We start from the raw sequence: 18,114 nt of genomic DNA on the forward strand, positions 1-18,114 counted from the left end.
TAGCAGTCCATGGTATTCTCAATACTCTTCTCCAGCACCACAGCTTAAAGGCATCAATTCTTCTATCCTCCTTGGTCATCGCCCAACTCTCTGATGCATAACAAGTGATTGCGAAGACCATGGCCTGTATTAAACACACCTTAGTCTCCAGGGAGACACCATTGCTCTTCAGTACTTTGGAGAGGTCCTGGTAGTCCACTGTATATTCAATACTCTTCTCCTGCACCAAAGTTCAAAGACATCAACTCTCCTTCTGTTATCCTTAGTCATTGTCCAACTCTCTGATGCATCTCACCTTAGTCTCCAGACTGACATTGTTGCTCTTCAGTACTTTGGAGAGATCTCTGACAGCAGACCTTTCCAATGTAATTTATTATTTCATTTCCTGGCTGCTGGTACCAAGAGTGTTGATTGTAGAGCCAAGCAAACTGAAGCTGTCAACAATCTAAATCTTTTCACCATCTATTATGATGCTCCAATTGGCCCAGTGGTGAGAATCTCTGTTTTCTTGATGTTGAGCTTCAATTCAACAATTCAGGCTGCAGTCCTTGACCTTCTGCAGCAAGTACTTCAAGTCCTCTTCAGTTTCAGCAAGCAAGGTTGTATCATCTGCATAACTCAGATTGTTGATGAGTCTACAACCAATCTTGAAACCACACTTCTCCTCACAAAGCCCAGCCTCCTGGATAATCTGTTCTGGATATATATTTAACCATTAAAATCTCACGCAGCAGTGACATCTAATTAGTGTCATTATGCATCTTCCTCCCATACCTGTTGTTGCTGGTCAGTGCTATCAAATCAATTATGACTCATAGTGATCCGATGAAGAACAGATGTGAACCCTGCCCCATCCTGCACCATCTTCATGACCTCTGTCCTGCTCTAGCTCGTTTTAGTAATCACTGCATCAGTTCTCGTTGAGGGTCCTCCTCTTTTTTGCTGACCTTCCCCCCTTCCAAGGACTTCCTGAAAATATGCCTAAGGCAAGTGAGATGACATTTCACCATCCTTGCCTCTAGAATCCCAAAATTTAATGAACAAATCCATATCCAATGTTTACTATGATTTTATCAGCATTTTCAAATCAACATTCCTCTTTAGAGGTCAGAGTCATTTAAATTTATTTCCCTTATTACCACATCGCTAACCTCTTAATTGTTGAAGAGTCAGATTCTTGACCCAATTAAATCTCAGCTGAGGAAATTACCTTTTACTTCTCAACCAATGTAATTTAGACCAAGTGAGAAACACTTCAAAGCTAATTAAAGATTATATCTTAGTATCCTTTCTGCCTCTAGGACATGCAAATTCCCCAAATGATTCAAAACATTACACACTTACAGAGTGTTTGATGCCTAATTTGTCAAGTTGTTCAAGTATAGCTGTCCTATGTCTTGATTTTCTTACCTCTTATTTCTGCCCAAATCTCTCTTAATGATAGCCAAACTTGAAGAAGTAATCTAAACCCATTGTGTCATGTTCACTCAAAACACTAACACTTTGCAATTCTACCTACCTAGATTATGCTATTGGAAATGGTTACACCCTGTTATTAAACAACAGGAAGCTCTGGTGATAAGGAACTACACTGCCAACCCAAAGGTAGACAGTTCAAATCCACCAACTGCTTCTTGGAAGAAAGACGAGCAAGTTTCTCCTGTGGGACTTACAGCCTCTAAAAACATGCAGGAAGTTTAGCTATGAGTTCCAAGTTGACAGCACACATAACAGCAACATTATTAACCAACCTCATATATTCTCCAAAACTCCATACCTGCTTGTCTTCAAAGTGTACACAAAAGGGCTGATGCCCAGTAATCTCACCAAAACATGTTATTTTTGATGTTATGTACCATCTGGTCAGAATAGACTCTAGCAGGTTTCCAGCATGTAAATCATATGGGAGAAGTTCCCCCATCTTTCTCCTGCAGAACCACTGATAAATTTGAACTGCCCACCTTTGGATTGGCAGCACAACTCCCTATCCATTAGGCCACCAGGGCTCCCTCACTAATGCATAGTTAACCATTTCTAATGTTTCTTTATTTCCAGCCTTTTGTAAATAAGTCCTGAGGGCCTTGCCAAACAGTAATCAAAAGCAGATGATAAAGATTCCAATCTTTACATTGCTGTTGTTGTTGATTACCTTCGAGTGGAGCAGGACTCTTAGTGACCCTATGAACAAAACACCTGAAGGCCCTTTACAATCATCGACATTACGTAGATCTAAAAATAATAGAGAATACGTCTCAGACCTCTGCAACTTTGTTTTTTAAATCTTCTCTAATTTATTCCAGACTCTAACCTGGAATAGACTTAAATCCTAGAGTTTTCTCTTACCACACCCCTATCTTTCACAAAGCTCTCAACTCTTGTCACCACTGGTTAATGTCTTGCTTCTCCATCCCTGTACTTCTATCTCCAAGAAATGGCATTTGCTGTGTAATTCTAACTTCACCCAACTCAATTTCAGCCCAAAGTTTGGCATGACCTTATAGCCCACAGAATAGGAAGTCAATTCCACTGCCCTGGGATTTGGAAGCTATTCTGGTATATTCATACTCTTATCTTCTCCTTCATAACTTCTCACCATCTTCTTCATTTCCCAGATTCTACTTTTCAAAATGTAATTCCATGATTACAGTACATTCTATGGCTTTCATTCCATCTCTACTATGATTTACAAATCTCTCCCTACATTCAAAACTCACATTGAACAGTACTACACGTCCCCATTGGAGCCATCATAATCCCATCCAAACTATCTTGTCCTCTTGACTTTCAAAGTTCTGCTATTGCTACACACCACACACGGGTTTGAGCTCTCAGTCACGTCTGTGACCTTTCTGTCTTAGGTTAGGCGTCAAGTCCATAGAATAGTAACTCTCAAGTTCTCATGTGCACACAGGAGTGCTTCTGAAATGGAGATTCCCAGCTGTACCTCCAGAGATTCTGACTCAGTAGACCGGAGGCGACCGGCAGTAATCTTTCTGGATGATTCATATACGTTAGTCCTGGTTCTTTATTAAGAAATATTGCTGCATGCTTAGCTTTCAGGATGCTCCTGGTGTCTGTTCTCTCTTCTCTTTCTTTTTTTTTATACCTAACTCGGGCCTCTTTTCTGCTTACCTGTACTGTCAGGAAGACTTCCTAACCGATCCATGTATTTTATCCACTGTATCCTACACTCTGCTGTCAGACTCATCTGGCTAAACCTTCAGATCAAATATATCTAATCCCACTCTCATTCCTTATTGCCCCGTCACTCAAGTGCAGGCTCCTGAGTTAGAACAGCAAGAGTACTGATTCGCAGTTACTGTCAATTGCCTTTCAAGTGCAGCCAGAGTGCTTCCTAGAGGCCAAGGTGGGGAAGCTGCGTCTTTCATATTTTGGACATGTAGCTTGGCAAGGCTATTCACTGGAAAAAGGATCATCATGCTTGGAAAGATAGAAGCACAGCGAAGGAGAGGAAGATCCTCTCAATGAGATGGATTTACACAGTGACTTCAGCAAGGGGCTCTAGTGTGTCAGAGATGAGGAAGATGGCACAGGATAGGGCAGGGTTCAGGCTGGCTGCTCATAAAGTTACCAGGAGTCATACTCAATTTGATGGGACCTAACAACAACAACAACAACAACTCCTTTCTGAGGGAGCGCTGGTAGCATAGTCTGTAGAGAGCTGCACTGCTAACTCAGAGGTGGAGCCTCTCTGGCAGTTCAAATCCTCTAGCCGATCCTCAGGAGAAAGATGAACTATCTCCTCCGCTGTGATTTACAGCCTCTGAAAAAGCCACTGAAGGGTCGGTCAGCTGTAAGCCAGTTCCCACTCTAGAGCAATGAGTTTTGATTCTGATTCTTTTTATGTTCCTTACTTGCAGGCCAAACTGGAACTGCCCTCATTCCTGAGTAATAATACCCTCAGTTGTTGCTGCTTGGCATATTTATGCTCTATCATTTCCCTGGAGTTTTCTACTCTTCCTTCATATGTATCCACCCATCCAAATTGTACCCATATATTTTACTCATAAATGTCACTTTCTTCATGAACCACTCTCCATATATCATATTATATTTGAGAGGAAAATATGTGTCTGCAACATCGTTCTATAACCTACAGCATCCAGCACCAGGACTTCCTTCAAACTGTAGAACCCTAAATATATATACTGAATTGACTTTCTGATAGCCTGAATCCCATCCTACTATAAATAAACACATCGCATTTCCCTCAATGCAACTCAGTGTTCTTTGCCAGCATTGCTGTACATGCTGTCCTGTTCAACACATTTGGAAAAGCTGGCTGGCTTTGCCTGCAGTATATCTTCATTCTATCAACTTACATTTCACTTCTTGGAAAGACAGCGGCACTGTCTCCAAACCTGGTGATTTCCTAGTATTGTGTATGTGTGTGTATTGCTTTTTTTCCCCCCCTCCCTAAAATTTTAAAAAAAAGACCTATGCTAGGACTTACGGGGGCTATTCCTGTTTACATAGCTCATCTGAAGTAATTTTCAGGTCTCCTTTTACTTCCTTTCTTATCAGGAAGTATTTACACTTTCAGAATCTTCTAGAAACTATTCATGCTTACCTCCAACACCTGATGGAAAATCTGGGAGACAAAGAAGTTCAAGAAATATGATTTTAATAAATTTGTTGAAGGAGATCAGACAATAATGCTGTTATTGAAAGCCGTAAGAGTGTTTGAGCCCCAAGACTAGTCAAAGCTAGTCAACGCTGGAGGAAGAGTATATAAGAGGCAGCCTGGTAATGCAAGCTCATTAAAAGAAAGCAAAATCTATGTTCAGGAGCCATGGAGATCAAGAAGAAATCATTTGGGATGCAGATAGAAATAAAATTAGGTCCAGGATCATAAAGTTATGTTATTAAGGTTTGGGACCGTGTTTTGCATCACTGGGAAAATGTATTGGTTCTGAGTGGAAAATTGAGCTTCTCTAATCAGTCTGTTCTCTTTGAAATTGTTATTTTAGTTAGGTGCCCTCAAGTCAATTCTGACCCCAGGTAAAACGAAGTGAAGCCTTGCTGAATCCTGCAGCAACTCCACACTCTCCATTGTGCTTAAACCTATTGTTAGTAAGGAACTCATGCAAATTTTTCAAAATGGGTGACCCTGGAGGACATTATGCTGAGGGAAGTATCTCAGTCACAAAAGGATAAATACTGCATGGTGACACTGTTATAAAGCAGGACTGATCTCAGGGTTGGGAGGAGACTGAGAAGGACGGGTTCAATAATGTGCACTGTATTGAAACAGATGAGGGAGAAAACTGTTTAAGAGGGGAAATTATGAGGGATTTTTGTCATAACAGGAGTCCAGAGTGAAGGCTATATAGTGGAGTGGCCCTGGGGTGGGGAGGGATTGTAAAACAATGTAAGAATTTTTCTTTTACTTTTCCAAGAGGGCAGTGTACTATGGGGGAGTGTTGGGAGAGGAGAAAAGTACAACAATGAATGAATGGAAATCCAAAGTCTCTGTAAATTTTCATTGAAATTAATAATAAATTTAAAAAATACCTTTATATAGTCAATAAAACACAGACATTTTAAAAAAGAAGAAAAAAACCTTATTGTTAGTCTATTTATTTTATTAATTTCAATGACTACTTACAGAGATTTTGGATTTCCATTCATTCATTGTTGCACTTTTCTCCCCACCCACCCCACCCCCACCCCCAGTTCCCTCTTGTTAGTCTATTTTATGGTCTTTCTTTTCTTTTTTTTTACTTTTTATTTTTATTATTTTTGTGTGTACCGTCAAATCAGATCTGACTGGTACTTGGAGGAGATTGTCCCTCCTTCTCCAGCAGAGCATCTGGTGGATTTGAACCGTGAGCCTCTGGTGTTGCAGTGCAGCTTCTTGCCACTAGGCCACCAGAACTTGCCGGTCTTCCTTTTCTTAACTGACTCTCTAGTTATCCAACCATGGTGTCCTTTCACAAGTACCGACTTTTCCTGATAACATGTTCAAAGCATGTGAGACAAAGTTTCACCATCCTGGCCTTTAAGGAACATCCTGGCAGGACTTGTTCCAAGACAGGTTTGTTTGTTATTTTAGCATTCCTGTCATACTCCATACTGTTTGCCAACACCACATTTCAAAGACACCAACTATGCTTTGGCCTTCATTCTTCATTGTCCAACTTTCACACTCATGGGAAGCAATTATAAATACCATATCTTGGGTCAGGAGTTCTTTAGTCTTTAAATTGGCATCCTTGCTTTTAAAGACTTTTTAGAGTTCCTTCACAGCAGATTTGCACAATACAATGCATCATTTGATTTCTTCATTGCTGCTTCTAACTAAATGAAAGTCATGTCAATTTTAGTCTTTATCCTGATGTTGCTTATTGATCCAATAGTGAGGATTTTTGTTTTTATTATGTTAAGGTGTATGTAATCTATACAAAAGATTGTAGCCTTTGAACTTCTTCAGTAAGTGCTTCAAGTTCTCTTCTCTTTCAGCAAAGTTGTGTCACCAGCCTAACTTAGGTTATTGCTATTCCCTCCTCCAATCAAGTTGCAAAATTCTTCTTTATCTGTCTAGCTTCTTAAGTTATTTGCTCAGCATACAAATTTAAAAGGTGTGGTGAGAGAGTTCTGTGGCAATGAGCAAGGCAGAGGCACATAGTTTTGTGGTCTCCTGCTGGCCCCGCAGAGCAGAGCCGGGCCTGTCTCAGGTGAACGTTATGGTGGACAACAAGGACAATTTTTATGGTGATGACTTTGATGATGTGGAGGAATATGAAGGATTAGGTGACTTGGAGAACGCTGAGGAGGAAGACGGCCAGGAAGACGTTGCTCCCTTCTGGGGAGCAGCCACAGGCCAACCAGAAGCAGATCACCACACTGTATATGACCAAGTATGAGCAAACTGGTGTGCTGGGCACCTGAGCCCTCCAGGTAGCATTGTATCCCCACTATCATCCCATGATGGGGAGGCTGGAGGGGAAGACAGACCTCCTGCTCATGAAGGAACTCAAGGCCTGGAAGAGCCTCATCATCATTCACTGCTACCCCAGAAGGGACCTTTGAAGATCAGGGTGGGTGGATGAGCTCATCGTCACAGAGTCTGAGCCTCTTCCTGCCCCACGTTCAACTTCTACTCTCTCATTCTTTTATTTGTGTAAAAAACTATGCAACCTTTCCACTCCAAAATGTTGGGTTTTTTTTTAAATAAAGGTGTGGGAAAATAATATAACCTTTATACTCCTTTCCTGATTTTAAACCATGCAATATCCTCTAATTGTACTGGAATGACTGCTTCTTGGTTCCATGATGTGGAACTGGTACATGAACCATGAAGTAGACTGTTCTGGGAATTCCAATTCTGTTTTGTAAAAAAAGTAGTTATTTATATAGTTTGTTTTATTTACATTATATTTTGTTCATGTATGCAATGGAGATTTATATTCTTCTTAATGCTATCTCTAATTTATTATAACCCATAGAGTCAAATATCTTTGCATAGTCAATAAAACACAAGTACACACCATTCTAGTATTTTCTGTTTTCAGCCTAGATGCACGTAACATCAGCAATGATTCCCCTTGTTCCACAGACTCTTTTGAACCCATCTCGATTGAGTTCCCTCTTGATGTACTGCGCCAGCCATTTTAACATAATCTCCAGCAGGACTTTACTTGTATGTAATATTAATTATTTGTTGTTGTTGTTGTTGTTATGTGCCATCGAGTCATTTGCGACTCATAGCAGCCCTATGTACAAGAGCCCTAAACGCCGTTCTATCCTGTGCCAACCTCGCTGTCTCAAACACATTCATTCCCACCACTCCACTCACAGAATCGATCCATCTCATCGAGGGTCTTCCTCTCCTGCGCCGTAACTCCACTCTCCCAAGCATGATGTCCCTCTCCAATGACCCAGTCCTTCCTTGCAACATGCCCAAAGTATGTCAGACGAAGCTTCAGAATCTACTCCAGAGAACATTCTGGCTTCACCCTTTCCAGGACAAACCTGTTTGTTCTCCTAGCAGTCCATGGTATATTCAGCACTCTTCTCCAACACCACAACTCAAAGGCATCAATTTTCTTTCTATGATCCCTATTCACTTTCCAACTCTCCAATGCATAGCATGTAATTGCAAAGACTATAGCCTGGATCAGGCACACCTTAATCTCCAGCCTGACGTCGTTGCTCTTCAGTACTCTTGAGAGGTCCCTCACAGCTGACTTTCCCAATGCAATTCATCTCCTGATTTCCTGGCTGCTGTTACCAAGAGTGTTGATCGTGGAGCCAAGCAAACTAAAACTGTTAACTATCTCAATCTTTTCACAATCCATACTGATGCTGCCTATTGGCCCAGTGGTGAGAATCTTTGTTTTCTTGATATTGAGCTTCAATCCATATTGAAGACTGCAGTCCTTGACCTTCTGCAGCAAGCGCTTCAGGTCCTCCTCAGTTTCACTCAAATTTCAAAACCATCTCAGGAACAGGTTTGAGGCCTTGAGTGCCAATGAGTGTAGACCAAATGAGCTCTGGGAGGATATCAAGAAAATTGTCCATGAAGAATGCAAAAGATCATTACAAAGGCTAAAGAAGAAGAAAAGACCAAGATGGATGTCAGATGAGACTCAGAATATTGCATTAGAGCACCAAGAAGCCAAAGCTAAAGGAAGAAATCAAAGAGCTGAATAGAAAATTTCAAAAGGCAGCTCGGGATGACAAAGCAAGATACTATAATGAAATGTGCAGAGAGCTGGAGTCAGAAAATCAAAAGGGCTGGACTTGCTCAGTGTTTCTTAAGCTGAAGGAGCTGAAAAACAAATTCAAGCCAAAGGTGGCAGTACTTAAGGATAGTCTGGGTAGAATGTTGAATGATCCAGGATGTGTAAAAAGAAGATGGAAGGAGTACACAGAGTCACTGTATCAGAAGGAATTGGCTGACACAGAGAAATTTCATGAAATAACATATGAATATTAATTATATTGCTTGATAATATCCAAATTCTGTCTGATCACTTTTTGTTATGATGGGCACAAATATGAACCACTTCCAGTCAGTTGGACAGGTAGCTGCCTTCCAAATTTTTTTGCACAAGTGACTAATTATATACAGGGCTGTATCTCTTTACTGAAACACTACAATTGGTGTTCTGCCAGTTCTTGGAGTTTTATTTTTGCCAGTGCCTTCGGGGAAACTTGTACTTCTTCATTCAGTCCCACTGGTTCTTGATCATATGCTATCTATTGATATGATTCAACGTCAACCAGCTCTTTTTGGTACAATGACTTTCCTTTCCCACAGAATCCTTCTTTATTGCATCTTGAAGCTTGAAACAGTTCTTTAATTTCTTTCAGCTTGACAAATGCCAAGTATGTTCTTTTCTTTTGCTTTCTAACGCCAGGTCTTTGCATATTTCATTATAATACTTTGCTACATCTTCTCAATCTGCCCTTTGAAATTTTCTGTTCGTCTCTCTGACATCATCATTTCTTCATTTTGTTTTAGCCTCTCTCTGTGTTCAAGAGCAAATTTCAAAATCACTTCTGACATCCATTTTGGTCTTTTCTTTCCTCTTTCTAATGGCCTCCTGCTTTCTTCATAAATGATGTCCTTAATGTCGTTACACAACTTGTCTGGTCTCCAGTAATTAGTCAATGCCTCAAGTATATTTTACAACAGATGTCACCCCAGTTGCATGACTATTGTTTTGTAGCCTGATGAAAGACTTTAGAAGGTTTACATAAACCATAATGCCTTAGATTCTCCTTATCTATAGTCTTGTCTCTTGCTTCAAAGAACTGTAATTTGTCTATTTTTTCACATAAATAATGTTGCCGTTTTCTTTAAACTGTTAGATGTGCTAAAGAATTCAATAAGCCTCCATTTTAGTGTATCTATCCCTGTATTCCCTAGTTTGGATTGCTCTGGGTCTATCCTAGCCCTAGCTGCTGCTAATAATTCCTTACACATTGTGAGCATGACTCCACCTACAAATTATTCTTAAAAAAATTTATAAATGATACTGAATTCTAATTATATTCCTGCCTCTAGCCAGCCAACATTGTTAAGAACATCCAATTCATCCAGGCTAACATCCAAGGTTTCATTTTGCAGTGCACATACTCACAGTAGGTCAGAGCTGACTTGATGGCACTTAACAACAACAGCTGAATCCAGGCAACTTTGGTGGAAATCTTGGGAAATCAGAAAATTTCAGTATTGAAAAAGACTCCTAGACCATTCAGCCCATTTCACTATCTTCTGACTTCAGAAACACAGAAGCCAATTCTCTGGTATTTCCCTTTATCACTGAGAATAACTTTTAACTTCTTGGTTACTCAGTTTTGCCACTGATTTTTGGTCTTCCTCCATTTGTAATGCAGAAAAATTTTTAATTCTAACATTAGAATCCTTTGAGACTGTTTTAAAAATCTGTTGACCATCCCATTCCAGCAAGTAAAGGCTCATTTTCTAATAGAGTTTTAAGAGCACAGCTTTGAAATGTGTGAAGCCAAATCTGATTGACTGTATGGAGAAATAGACAAATGTATTCTAGCTGAAGGCTCCAACTCCCCGTCTCAACAAACGATAGAACATTAGACAGAATGAGCAATAGCATAGAAGAATGGAGAGGTTTGCACATGAATAACTGACTTACATTTTTAAAAAAATTTTTTTATTATTATTTTGTGTGTCTGTGTACCATCAAATCAGATCTGACTGGTACAGGAGGAGATTGTCCCTCCTTTCCCGGCAGAGCATCTGGTGGATTCGAGCCATGTGCCTCTGGGATTGCTGACTTACATTTTTAAAAATCATCTTTAGAGTTTAGAAACTCTTTTCAACTTACTCGCTTTTGTCTGAATGCTCTCTGGAGTTCTAAAAATCTCATACATTTCCTTTAGTCTTAGTATTTGAGATCCTGGTTATATTCTCAATTCCTTAAATCTATTTATTCAATAAATAATCCTACAAATCTTCATTAATACATACTGTAGTCATGATTTAAAAGTTTTTTATAGGCTCACTATTCAGACATAGAGAGAGCTCAGTTGGCCTAATGGACAGAAAGTGATGTACTAAGTCAAAGGTGGGTGACTTTAATCTGTGGCCCTTAGGCCTGGTTTTAATTGCTTTTGGTCAAACATTCTTCTAGGTCATACAGCCCTGGTCTGTCCACTTGCTGTACAGAAGTTAACTCGTGGTTGCTGTGATGTTAAAACTGTGACACTGATGTGTCAAATGTGATAACAGTTACCCTTGGTGAACAGTGTTTGGTGGAGCTCTCCTATTAAAACAAAATTGGATGCAGGAGTGGCATCCACTTCCGAAAAAGCTTGCCTCTGGAAACCCTATGAACTTGGAGAAACAATTAAAGTTATACAAGTGTTCAGGTCTTTTGATCATAGGGTTGCTGTGAGTCGCCTACGACTTAACCGCATTTAACAACAACAACATAGTCAAGATATTGCACTGGAGCTACATTTGATTTAGTGGTTTTTTTGCAATATTTACTAATTCCATTTTATATAGAAGAGTTATTTAATAACAATATGTAGTATATATTTTACAACTGTTAAAAATGTCTACAACTAAGCTAATAAACATCCTTTACTATTCTCAGTAACTGTTCTCTGAAGACAATTATGGAATTAGAATTCTCACTAGCACCTCATTGTTACATGGGAGCAGAGGCCAGTGGGGGGAGGCCCAAAATAAACAATCGAGATAGAAAACATGACTTACCTGATGTCACAGAAGGGACAGAAGGGGACAGAGGCAGGACCAGAACCCAGGTCCTCTGGCCCAGCCCTCTACACTGTCCCTTTGCTCTGGCCTTGGGTGCACCTGAGAGTTACTGTTAGACAGTTCACAATTGTGTTTTGAGACTGTCCTTAATAAAAGATTTTGCAGCCGCTACTCCATGAAATTGTCTTATTTATCCTCTTTTCTAATCTCCCTCCTCATATCCACCAACCTCATATCACAGCTCTTCACCAAAATCTCTTGCTTGAGCGTCAACAGATAACTTCCTCTTGCTGGATATTTTATTTTTACAAACACTTTAGAAATCTTTGTTGTCCTTCAAGATATACCAAATCTAGATGTTGTTATTGTTGTCATCATTGTTTTGTGCTGTCAAGTCACCTGTGCCTCATAGCGGCCCTATGTACAGCAGCTCTGAAGTCTGCCCTGTTCTGAGCCAGCCTCACTGACTCTGACACTACCTCCATTGCCCCAGTTACTATGTCAGTTCATCTCATCTGGGGTCTTCCTCTCTTGTGCTGTCCCTGCAGCCTTCCGAGCATGATGTCCTTCTTCAAAGTCCAGCCACTCCTGGCCATGTGTCCAAAAGTATGTGAGACAGAGCTTCAAAATCCTAGCCTCCATGGTGAAACCTTTATGTTACTGTCAGCCCCAACAGAGAAATCACTCCTCTCCCTAAACAATTTCTGTTATTTGAAGGATAGATTGCATTAGCAAAGATTCTTCAAAGCTGTTGCATCATCCAGAACATGGACTCTACTGGTCACAGACTTTATCTCATGAGAGGTGCCCTTTCACTCAGCACCCCAGGATCCATCCTCACAACCTGAAGTCTGATGTTCTGCAGACCTTGAAAAGTCCTTGAAAAACTACAAGTAAATGTGGCTAAATTCTCAGACTCTGAGTTACTGACAGCATACCCACATGAGGTCTCCATGAGTCAGAATCGTGGGCAACTAACAACCAAGTCCTTGCTCTCAGTTTCCCTCACCGCCCCCAGGAAATGTCACTGCAATGGAATGAATCCTAAGGCTTTTATTTCCTTCTGAGGCGTGATTTAAGCAATGTTTTTCAAATCACTGTCTTATATCCTTTCCAAATAGTCCCAGAACGTGATATCCTGCTTTGCCTTAAAAGAAATAAAGCCTGCTGCCCCGTCTGTGTGTATGTCAGGGAGCCAGAAGAATCCTAGGGCATAGGGTCCACCTGCTGCTGCTTCTTCCTTCTGGCTCCCTCTGAAATTCAGAATGAGCTGAGCCCTGTCATCTGGAGGCTCTGCCTTGACCCAGCGCTGTGCTGCCTATGGAGCCACGCTTGGGGTGCAGGTCCCTCCAGGAGCTGTGTCCTGAGGCTGCTGGGTTTATCAGCTGTCAGCAGGCTGGGTCATACCAACTGCCAAGTGGATTAATAAATATGGGGCTGACACTTTTAGGAGGGCCTGAGCCCCTCTGGTTTTCCCGCCCACTTCCTTAGATCATTTCATTATTACATTATTAAAGATTGTTGTATTTTTAAACTGAACAGTCAGTCAACCTGGGGGTTTGATGAAGCAACCTAGCCCAGTACTGCCTTTACTAAACAATCTTTGCTGGAAGCTTTTTATTTCTCTTATGGGAATAATTTAAACCCCCAAGAGCTGGAAGTAGTAGTAGAGTCTGACCCTTCTAGGATCAGGAGCCTACACAGAGAGGCTGGCAGGCCAGAAAAGGGAGCTGATTATAAATGATACAGAGAGTGGCATCAGTCAAAACTAGCTGATCTGCTGAGCAAAATGTTAGAAGAAACAAACAGCTTTGGAAGAGGAAGCAGTGAATAGAAGGATGATTTTTTTAAAAGTATATATTTTTATCATTTAAAATGCCAAGGAACAAAGATGGCTTATATAATACAGATTTTAAGCATAAACACAAAACCCAACAAAAGTCTTTTTCTAGAAATAATAAATAATTATTGCTTTCAAAATAATGAACACACAAGTAGTCAAAACCTGGCAGAAGGAGCACCTGCCCTTCTTCTTGTGTGTAATTGGTGCTATTTATTTAGAAGGTCAGCGATTTCCCGTCATGAAATAATTTCTCTTTGTGTATGTATGTTTTTCTCCCCGTTTCAGCTTAGATGGAAACCATTTGAGATTCCAAAAGCATCTCAGAAGAAATTGGACTTTGTGAGCGTAAGTCAATGCTATTCACACCTTCCCACTGCCCTCTTCTCTTCTGGGATGAGGGATCCAACTGTTTGCAGGTTGAATGCCAAATGAAATTCATCTCAGAGAAAGACATGGAGCCAAAACCACCAGTTTATGCTTGGTGGCTGACTGAGCCATGTCTTACAAGTGCCATATGGCCCCCCACACCAAAGGGTCCTTGGGAGCTGTTTACAACAACTCATCAAAGCTGGTGAAAAGCGACCACTTACCTACCTTAATGCCTTTGCTTTGAACTAAATCAGAAAATGGAGCCCTTAAAATTTCTCACTCCATGAACCACTTTGATATTCTGGTCAAGTGTATGTTTTTAAATGCATAAATTACTTTAAAACCTCTAAGAAGGCAACTATGTTGAAATACAATGGTTAAAATACCAAAAGGAAAAGTTGGTTTGCTTTATAGAATTAGCTATGCTTCTTTATTAATGCACCAAATGATAAGCTCTAGGGAGCTTTGGTGGCCTAGTGGCAAGAAGCTGCACTACAGTACCGAAGATATGCAGTTCGAATCCATGAGCTGCTCCACAGGAGAAGGATGGGAAATCTCTTGTGCGATTACCTGACTCTGACAATCTGCCGGAGGGTCAGCTATGGGTCAGTTCTGACTCAATGGTGTACAACAACAACAATGAATGATAAGCTCTAAGAATAACTCTAAAGAGCTCTCTCTGGTGATACAATGTTTAAACACTCAGGAAGTGACCAAAAGGTTGGCAGTTCAAACCATTAATTGCTCGGCCAGAGGAAGATGTGTAATCTGTGTGTGTAAAGAGCGCAGTCTTGGAAACCCTTTGGAGAAGTTCTGCTCTGTCCCACTGAGTCATGGTATTTGGGACTATCTGCAATAACTGTTATTCTGTGCCATCAAGTGGAAGGACTCGTAGCTGACCCACTAGTGGGTTTTCAGAGACTGAAAATCCCATGGGGATTGCCCATCTATCTCCCATGGAGACGCTGATGGATTCCATCACTATGCCAAGGGTTGACAGTGCATCCTTTAACCATTCGGCCGTAGTGAAATAAACATACAGGACATTTTTCATGTATGTATTTCTGTTCTTCCAAGTTCAAGAACCCCTGGGCTAGAATGGTATCAACTCAAGGTGGCTACTTTAGTTGTTGTTGTTGTTGTTGTTGCTGTTGTTGTTGTTGTTATGTGACGTTGAGTCACCTGTGATGTATAGCGACCCTATGTACAGCAGCTCTGAAGCCTGTCTTGTCCTGTCCTGAGCCAGTCTCATTGATTCTGACACACCAAACCACATTGCCCCAGTTGCTGTATAAATCCATCTCATCCAATGTCTTCCTCTCCTGCGCTGTCCGTCCATCCTTCCAAGCATTATGTCCTTCTCCAAGGACCGGTCCCCTCTGGCCACATGCCCAAAGTATGTGAGATGGAGCTTCAAAATCCTAGCCTCCAAAGAGAAATCTGATTTGCTCTACTTGGGTTGTTAATAAGTGTTACAAGTGTGACAAACAGAACTTGTTCCCAGAGCAAGAAGCCTACAGACAAAGTGATCTACAAGGACATGGGACTCAGGCCAGCGGAAGCTTCTATAGACCCATCTCAGGTCATGCCTTCCTCAGACACAAGCCAGGTGCCTAGCCATAGGTTTAATTATTAGGCTCTTCTTTAAATTATTACCAGCCTTTTGTGCTGTTGTAAACTGACTCAGATAAAAAGTCCTCACCCTGTGTAAATCATAGGAATCTGGAGATGAAGAGGTCTCTTCTTGTGAACTCTGCATCTGCAGACTTGAGGCTGATGGCTGCTTTAAGAAAGTCTGTGTGTCAAGGTCTTTTAGATGTGGATAATTTTTTCATACAGTAGGGAAGATTACAGTCAAATGCTTTTCTCTTCCCTAATACAAAAGGATTAAGATTAAGTCTCTCATAATTAGGGAGTGTCTACATGGTGGGATATATTTGAGGGACATTACCTGATCCCTATATTTGAGGGACATTACCTGATCCCTATATTCTGGTTGCACAGAGGTTAAGTGCTTGGCTGCTAACCAAAATGTTTGATGACTCAAATCCATCAGCCCCTCTGTGGGAGAAGGATGTGGCAGTTCCTTCCTAAAAGATTACAGTCTTAGAAACCTATAAGGCAGTTCTGTTCTCTTCTGTAGGGTCCTCTGTATTATAATCAACTAGATGGCATTGAATTTGATTTGGGTAACTGATGCCTGATGCTACAAAATTTCTCCCCAAGCCTCCTATGTGCCTGATCTTACCTCTGTCAGAATCTCTCATTTGGGTTGTTTCAAATAACAAACATACAAATTAGTATCCCACAAGGTCATCTAGAATAGCATTGAGACAATCCAGATTTAAGGCCATGGTCAGCAACCAATTTCTCCAGAGGCAGCCTGGGCCTGAAATGTCCCATTTGATCCCAGAAGGAAATCCTGGTGGAGCACTGATTTCCAAGGACCAAAGGGTAGGCGGGGCTCTGTGAACCAACATATGTTTTCCTTTCCTTCATACTTTATCTCTCCCAGGGCCTGCATACCTTGTGTGGAGCTGGAGACATCAGGTCTAACAATGGGCTTGCCATCCACATTTTCCTCTGCAACACCTCCATGGGGAACAGGTGAGTGACCAGAGCTGTAGCAGGACAGTCGCGGTCTCCAAAGGGCTGTTATCTGGAGAGGGAAAGTCACATCTTGTTCTTAAAAAGTCATGCACACACGAGCATTGTTTTGGGATTTTCTTTAGTGTTGGTATTTATGATGATGATGATGATGATAAAGGAACATTTTTATCTTAAACAACTCTTGTGACATAAACAAGCAATATGTAAAGTAATGAGAAACCTGAGCCTTGGAACATGGGAGTAGTACAAGAGGCATTTTGAAAGTGTAATTAGACTTAATTCAAAATATCTTTGTGTGTACTGTCAAATTGGATCTGACAGGTATAGGAGGAGATTGCCTCTCCTTCTTCAGCAGAGGATCTGGTAGATTTGAACCGCAAACTTCTGGAATTACACTGCAGCTTTTTGCCACTAGGCCACCAGAACTCTTTAGTTCTAAGCTCTCCAGGTTTATTCTTGAGTCCAAAGTCACACTGTGTAAGCAGCCATGAGGGCCATCTGTTGGTGGTAGGTCAAGCTGACAGAGTGGCTTCAGTTAATGGCTTTGTTTAAGCTTAAAATTCTTACATAAAGTAACTTGTATACTTATTATTTTTCTAATAACTGTGAAAAAACCCATAATTGAGATTTCTACCTTTTCTTTGGCAAATAAAATATCCTGGAGGTTTTCTATTTTAGTTCTGGAACTACATTGTTTGCATCACAACTTTACTCTGCCCATATGAGAGACATAAGGGAAGTTGTTTAACTTCTCTGGTCCATATACAGCCTGGTCCAGAAAACATTCTCAGCAAATGTTATCTGTTATTACCTTCACTACGTGACTGTGTTGATAGCCTAGTGTGTACAGAGGTGAACTTCAAAACCAAAGGTAGAACTTCCCTAGCCACTCTAATCCACCAGGGGTTCCTCAGGAGAAAGATGAGCTGTGTTGATAGCCTAGTGTGTACAGAGGTGAACTTCAAAACCAAAGGTAGAACTTCCCTAGCCACTCTAATCCACCAGGGGTTCCTCAGGAGAAAGATGAGCAGTCTCCTCCTGTGCAATTTACAGTCTCCGCAAACCAGAAGACGGTCAGCTATGAATAGGTTCTAACAGCAATAAGTGTGAGTTTTAAAATGGCCCATATTTTCCAAAGTCTTTACCATGATTTTAGCATTGCTGTTGTTAGTCTTTCTATCCAAACCAAATGAATTCTTTCAAATATGGTCTTTATTTCTTATCCATGTTCTTTTTCTCCATTTTAAAAATTTTTTTATTTGTCCACTTTAATTAATAATCTTCAGGCTGCATTGGTGAATTGCTTTTGGGTGTTTTTCCCCCCTTAATTTTAATGAAATTTTACAGAGACTTTGGGTTTCCAATCATTCACTGTTGCAGTTTTCTCCTGTGAATTCTTTTTAAGGAAGTCACTGACTTTTTCCCTCATTGAGTTCTTTCAGGGAAGGTATTTTTTAAAATGGAGATCCAACGAGAAGACACTCAAATTCTGACATTGCAGATTTGCTAATTAGCCCGCCTCCTCTCAAAAAAAGCGGACTTTTTTCCTCTTTTTTTT

General features: G+C 40.7%; 1 protein-coding gene across 1 annotated transcript in view; it reads left to right on the forward strand.

The window, feature by feature from the left end:
• Positions 1-18,114, forward strand: part of HGD (homogentisate 1,2-dioxygenase) — an 85,684-nt gene that overhangs the window by 41,378 nt on the left and 26,192 nt on the right. Inside the window, exons 6-7 of the mRNA XM_006884315.1 lie at positions 13,863-13,922; positions 16,462-16,553. Of these exons, the coding sequence (XP_006884377.1) occupies positions 13,863-13,922; positions 16,462-16,553 (152 nt within the window). The remainder of the gene's footprint in view (positions 1-13,862; positions 13,923-16,461; positions 16,554-18,114) is intronic.

Source organism: Elephantulus edwardii, unplaced genomic scaffold, assembly GCF_000299155.1.
Source record: "Elephantulus edwardii isolate Elephantulus edwardi_28Jun2011 unplaced genomic scaffold, EleEdw1.0 scaffold00032, whole genome shotgun sequence".
Taxonomy (NCBI): domain Eukaryota; kingdom Metazoa; phylum Chordata; class Mammalia; order Macroscelidea; family Macroscelididae; genus Elephantulus; species Elephantulus edwardii.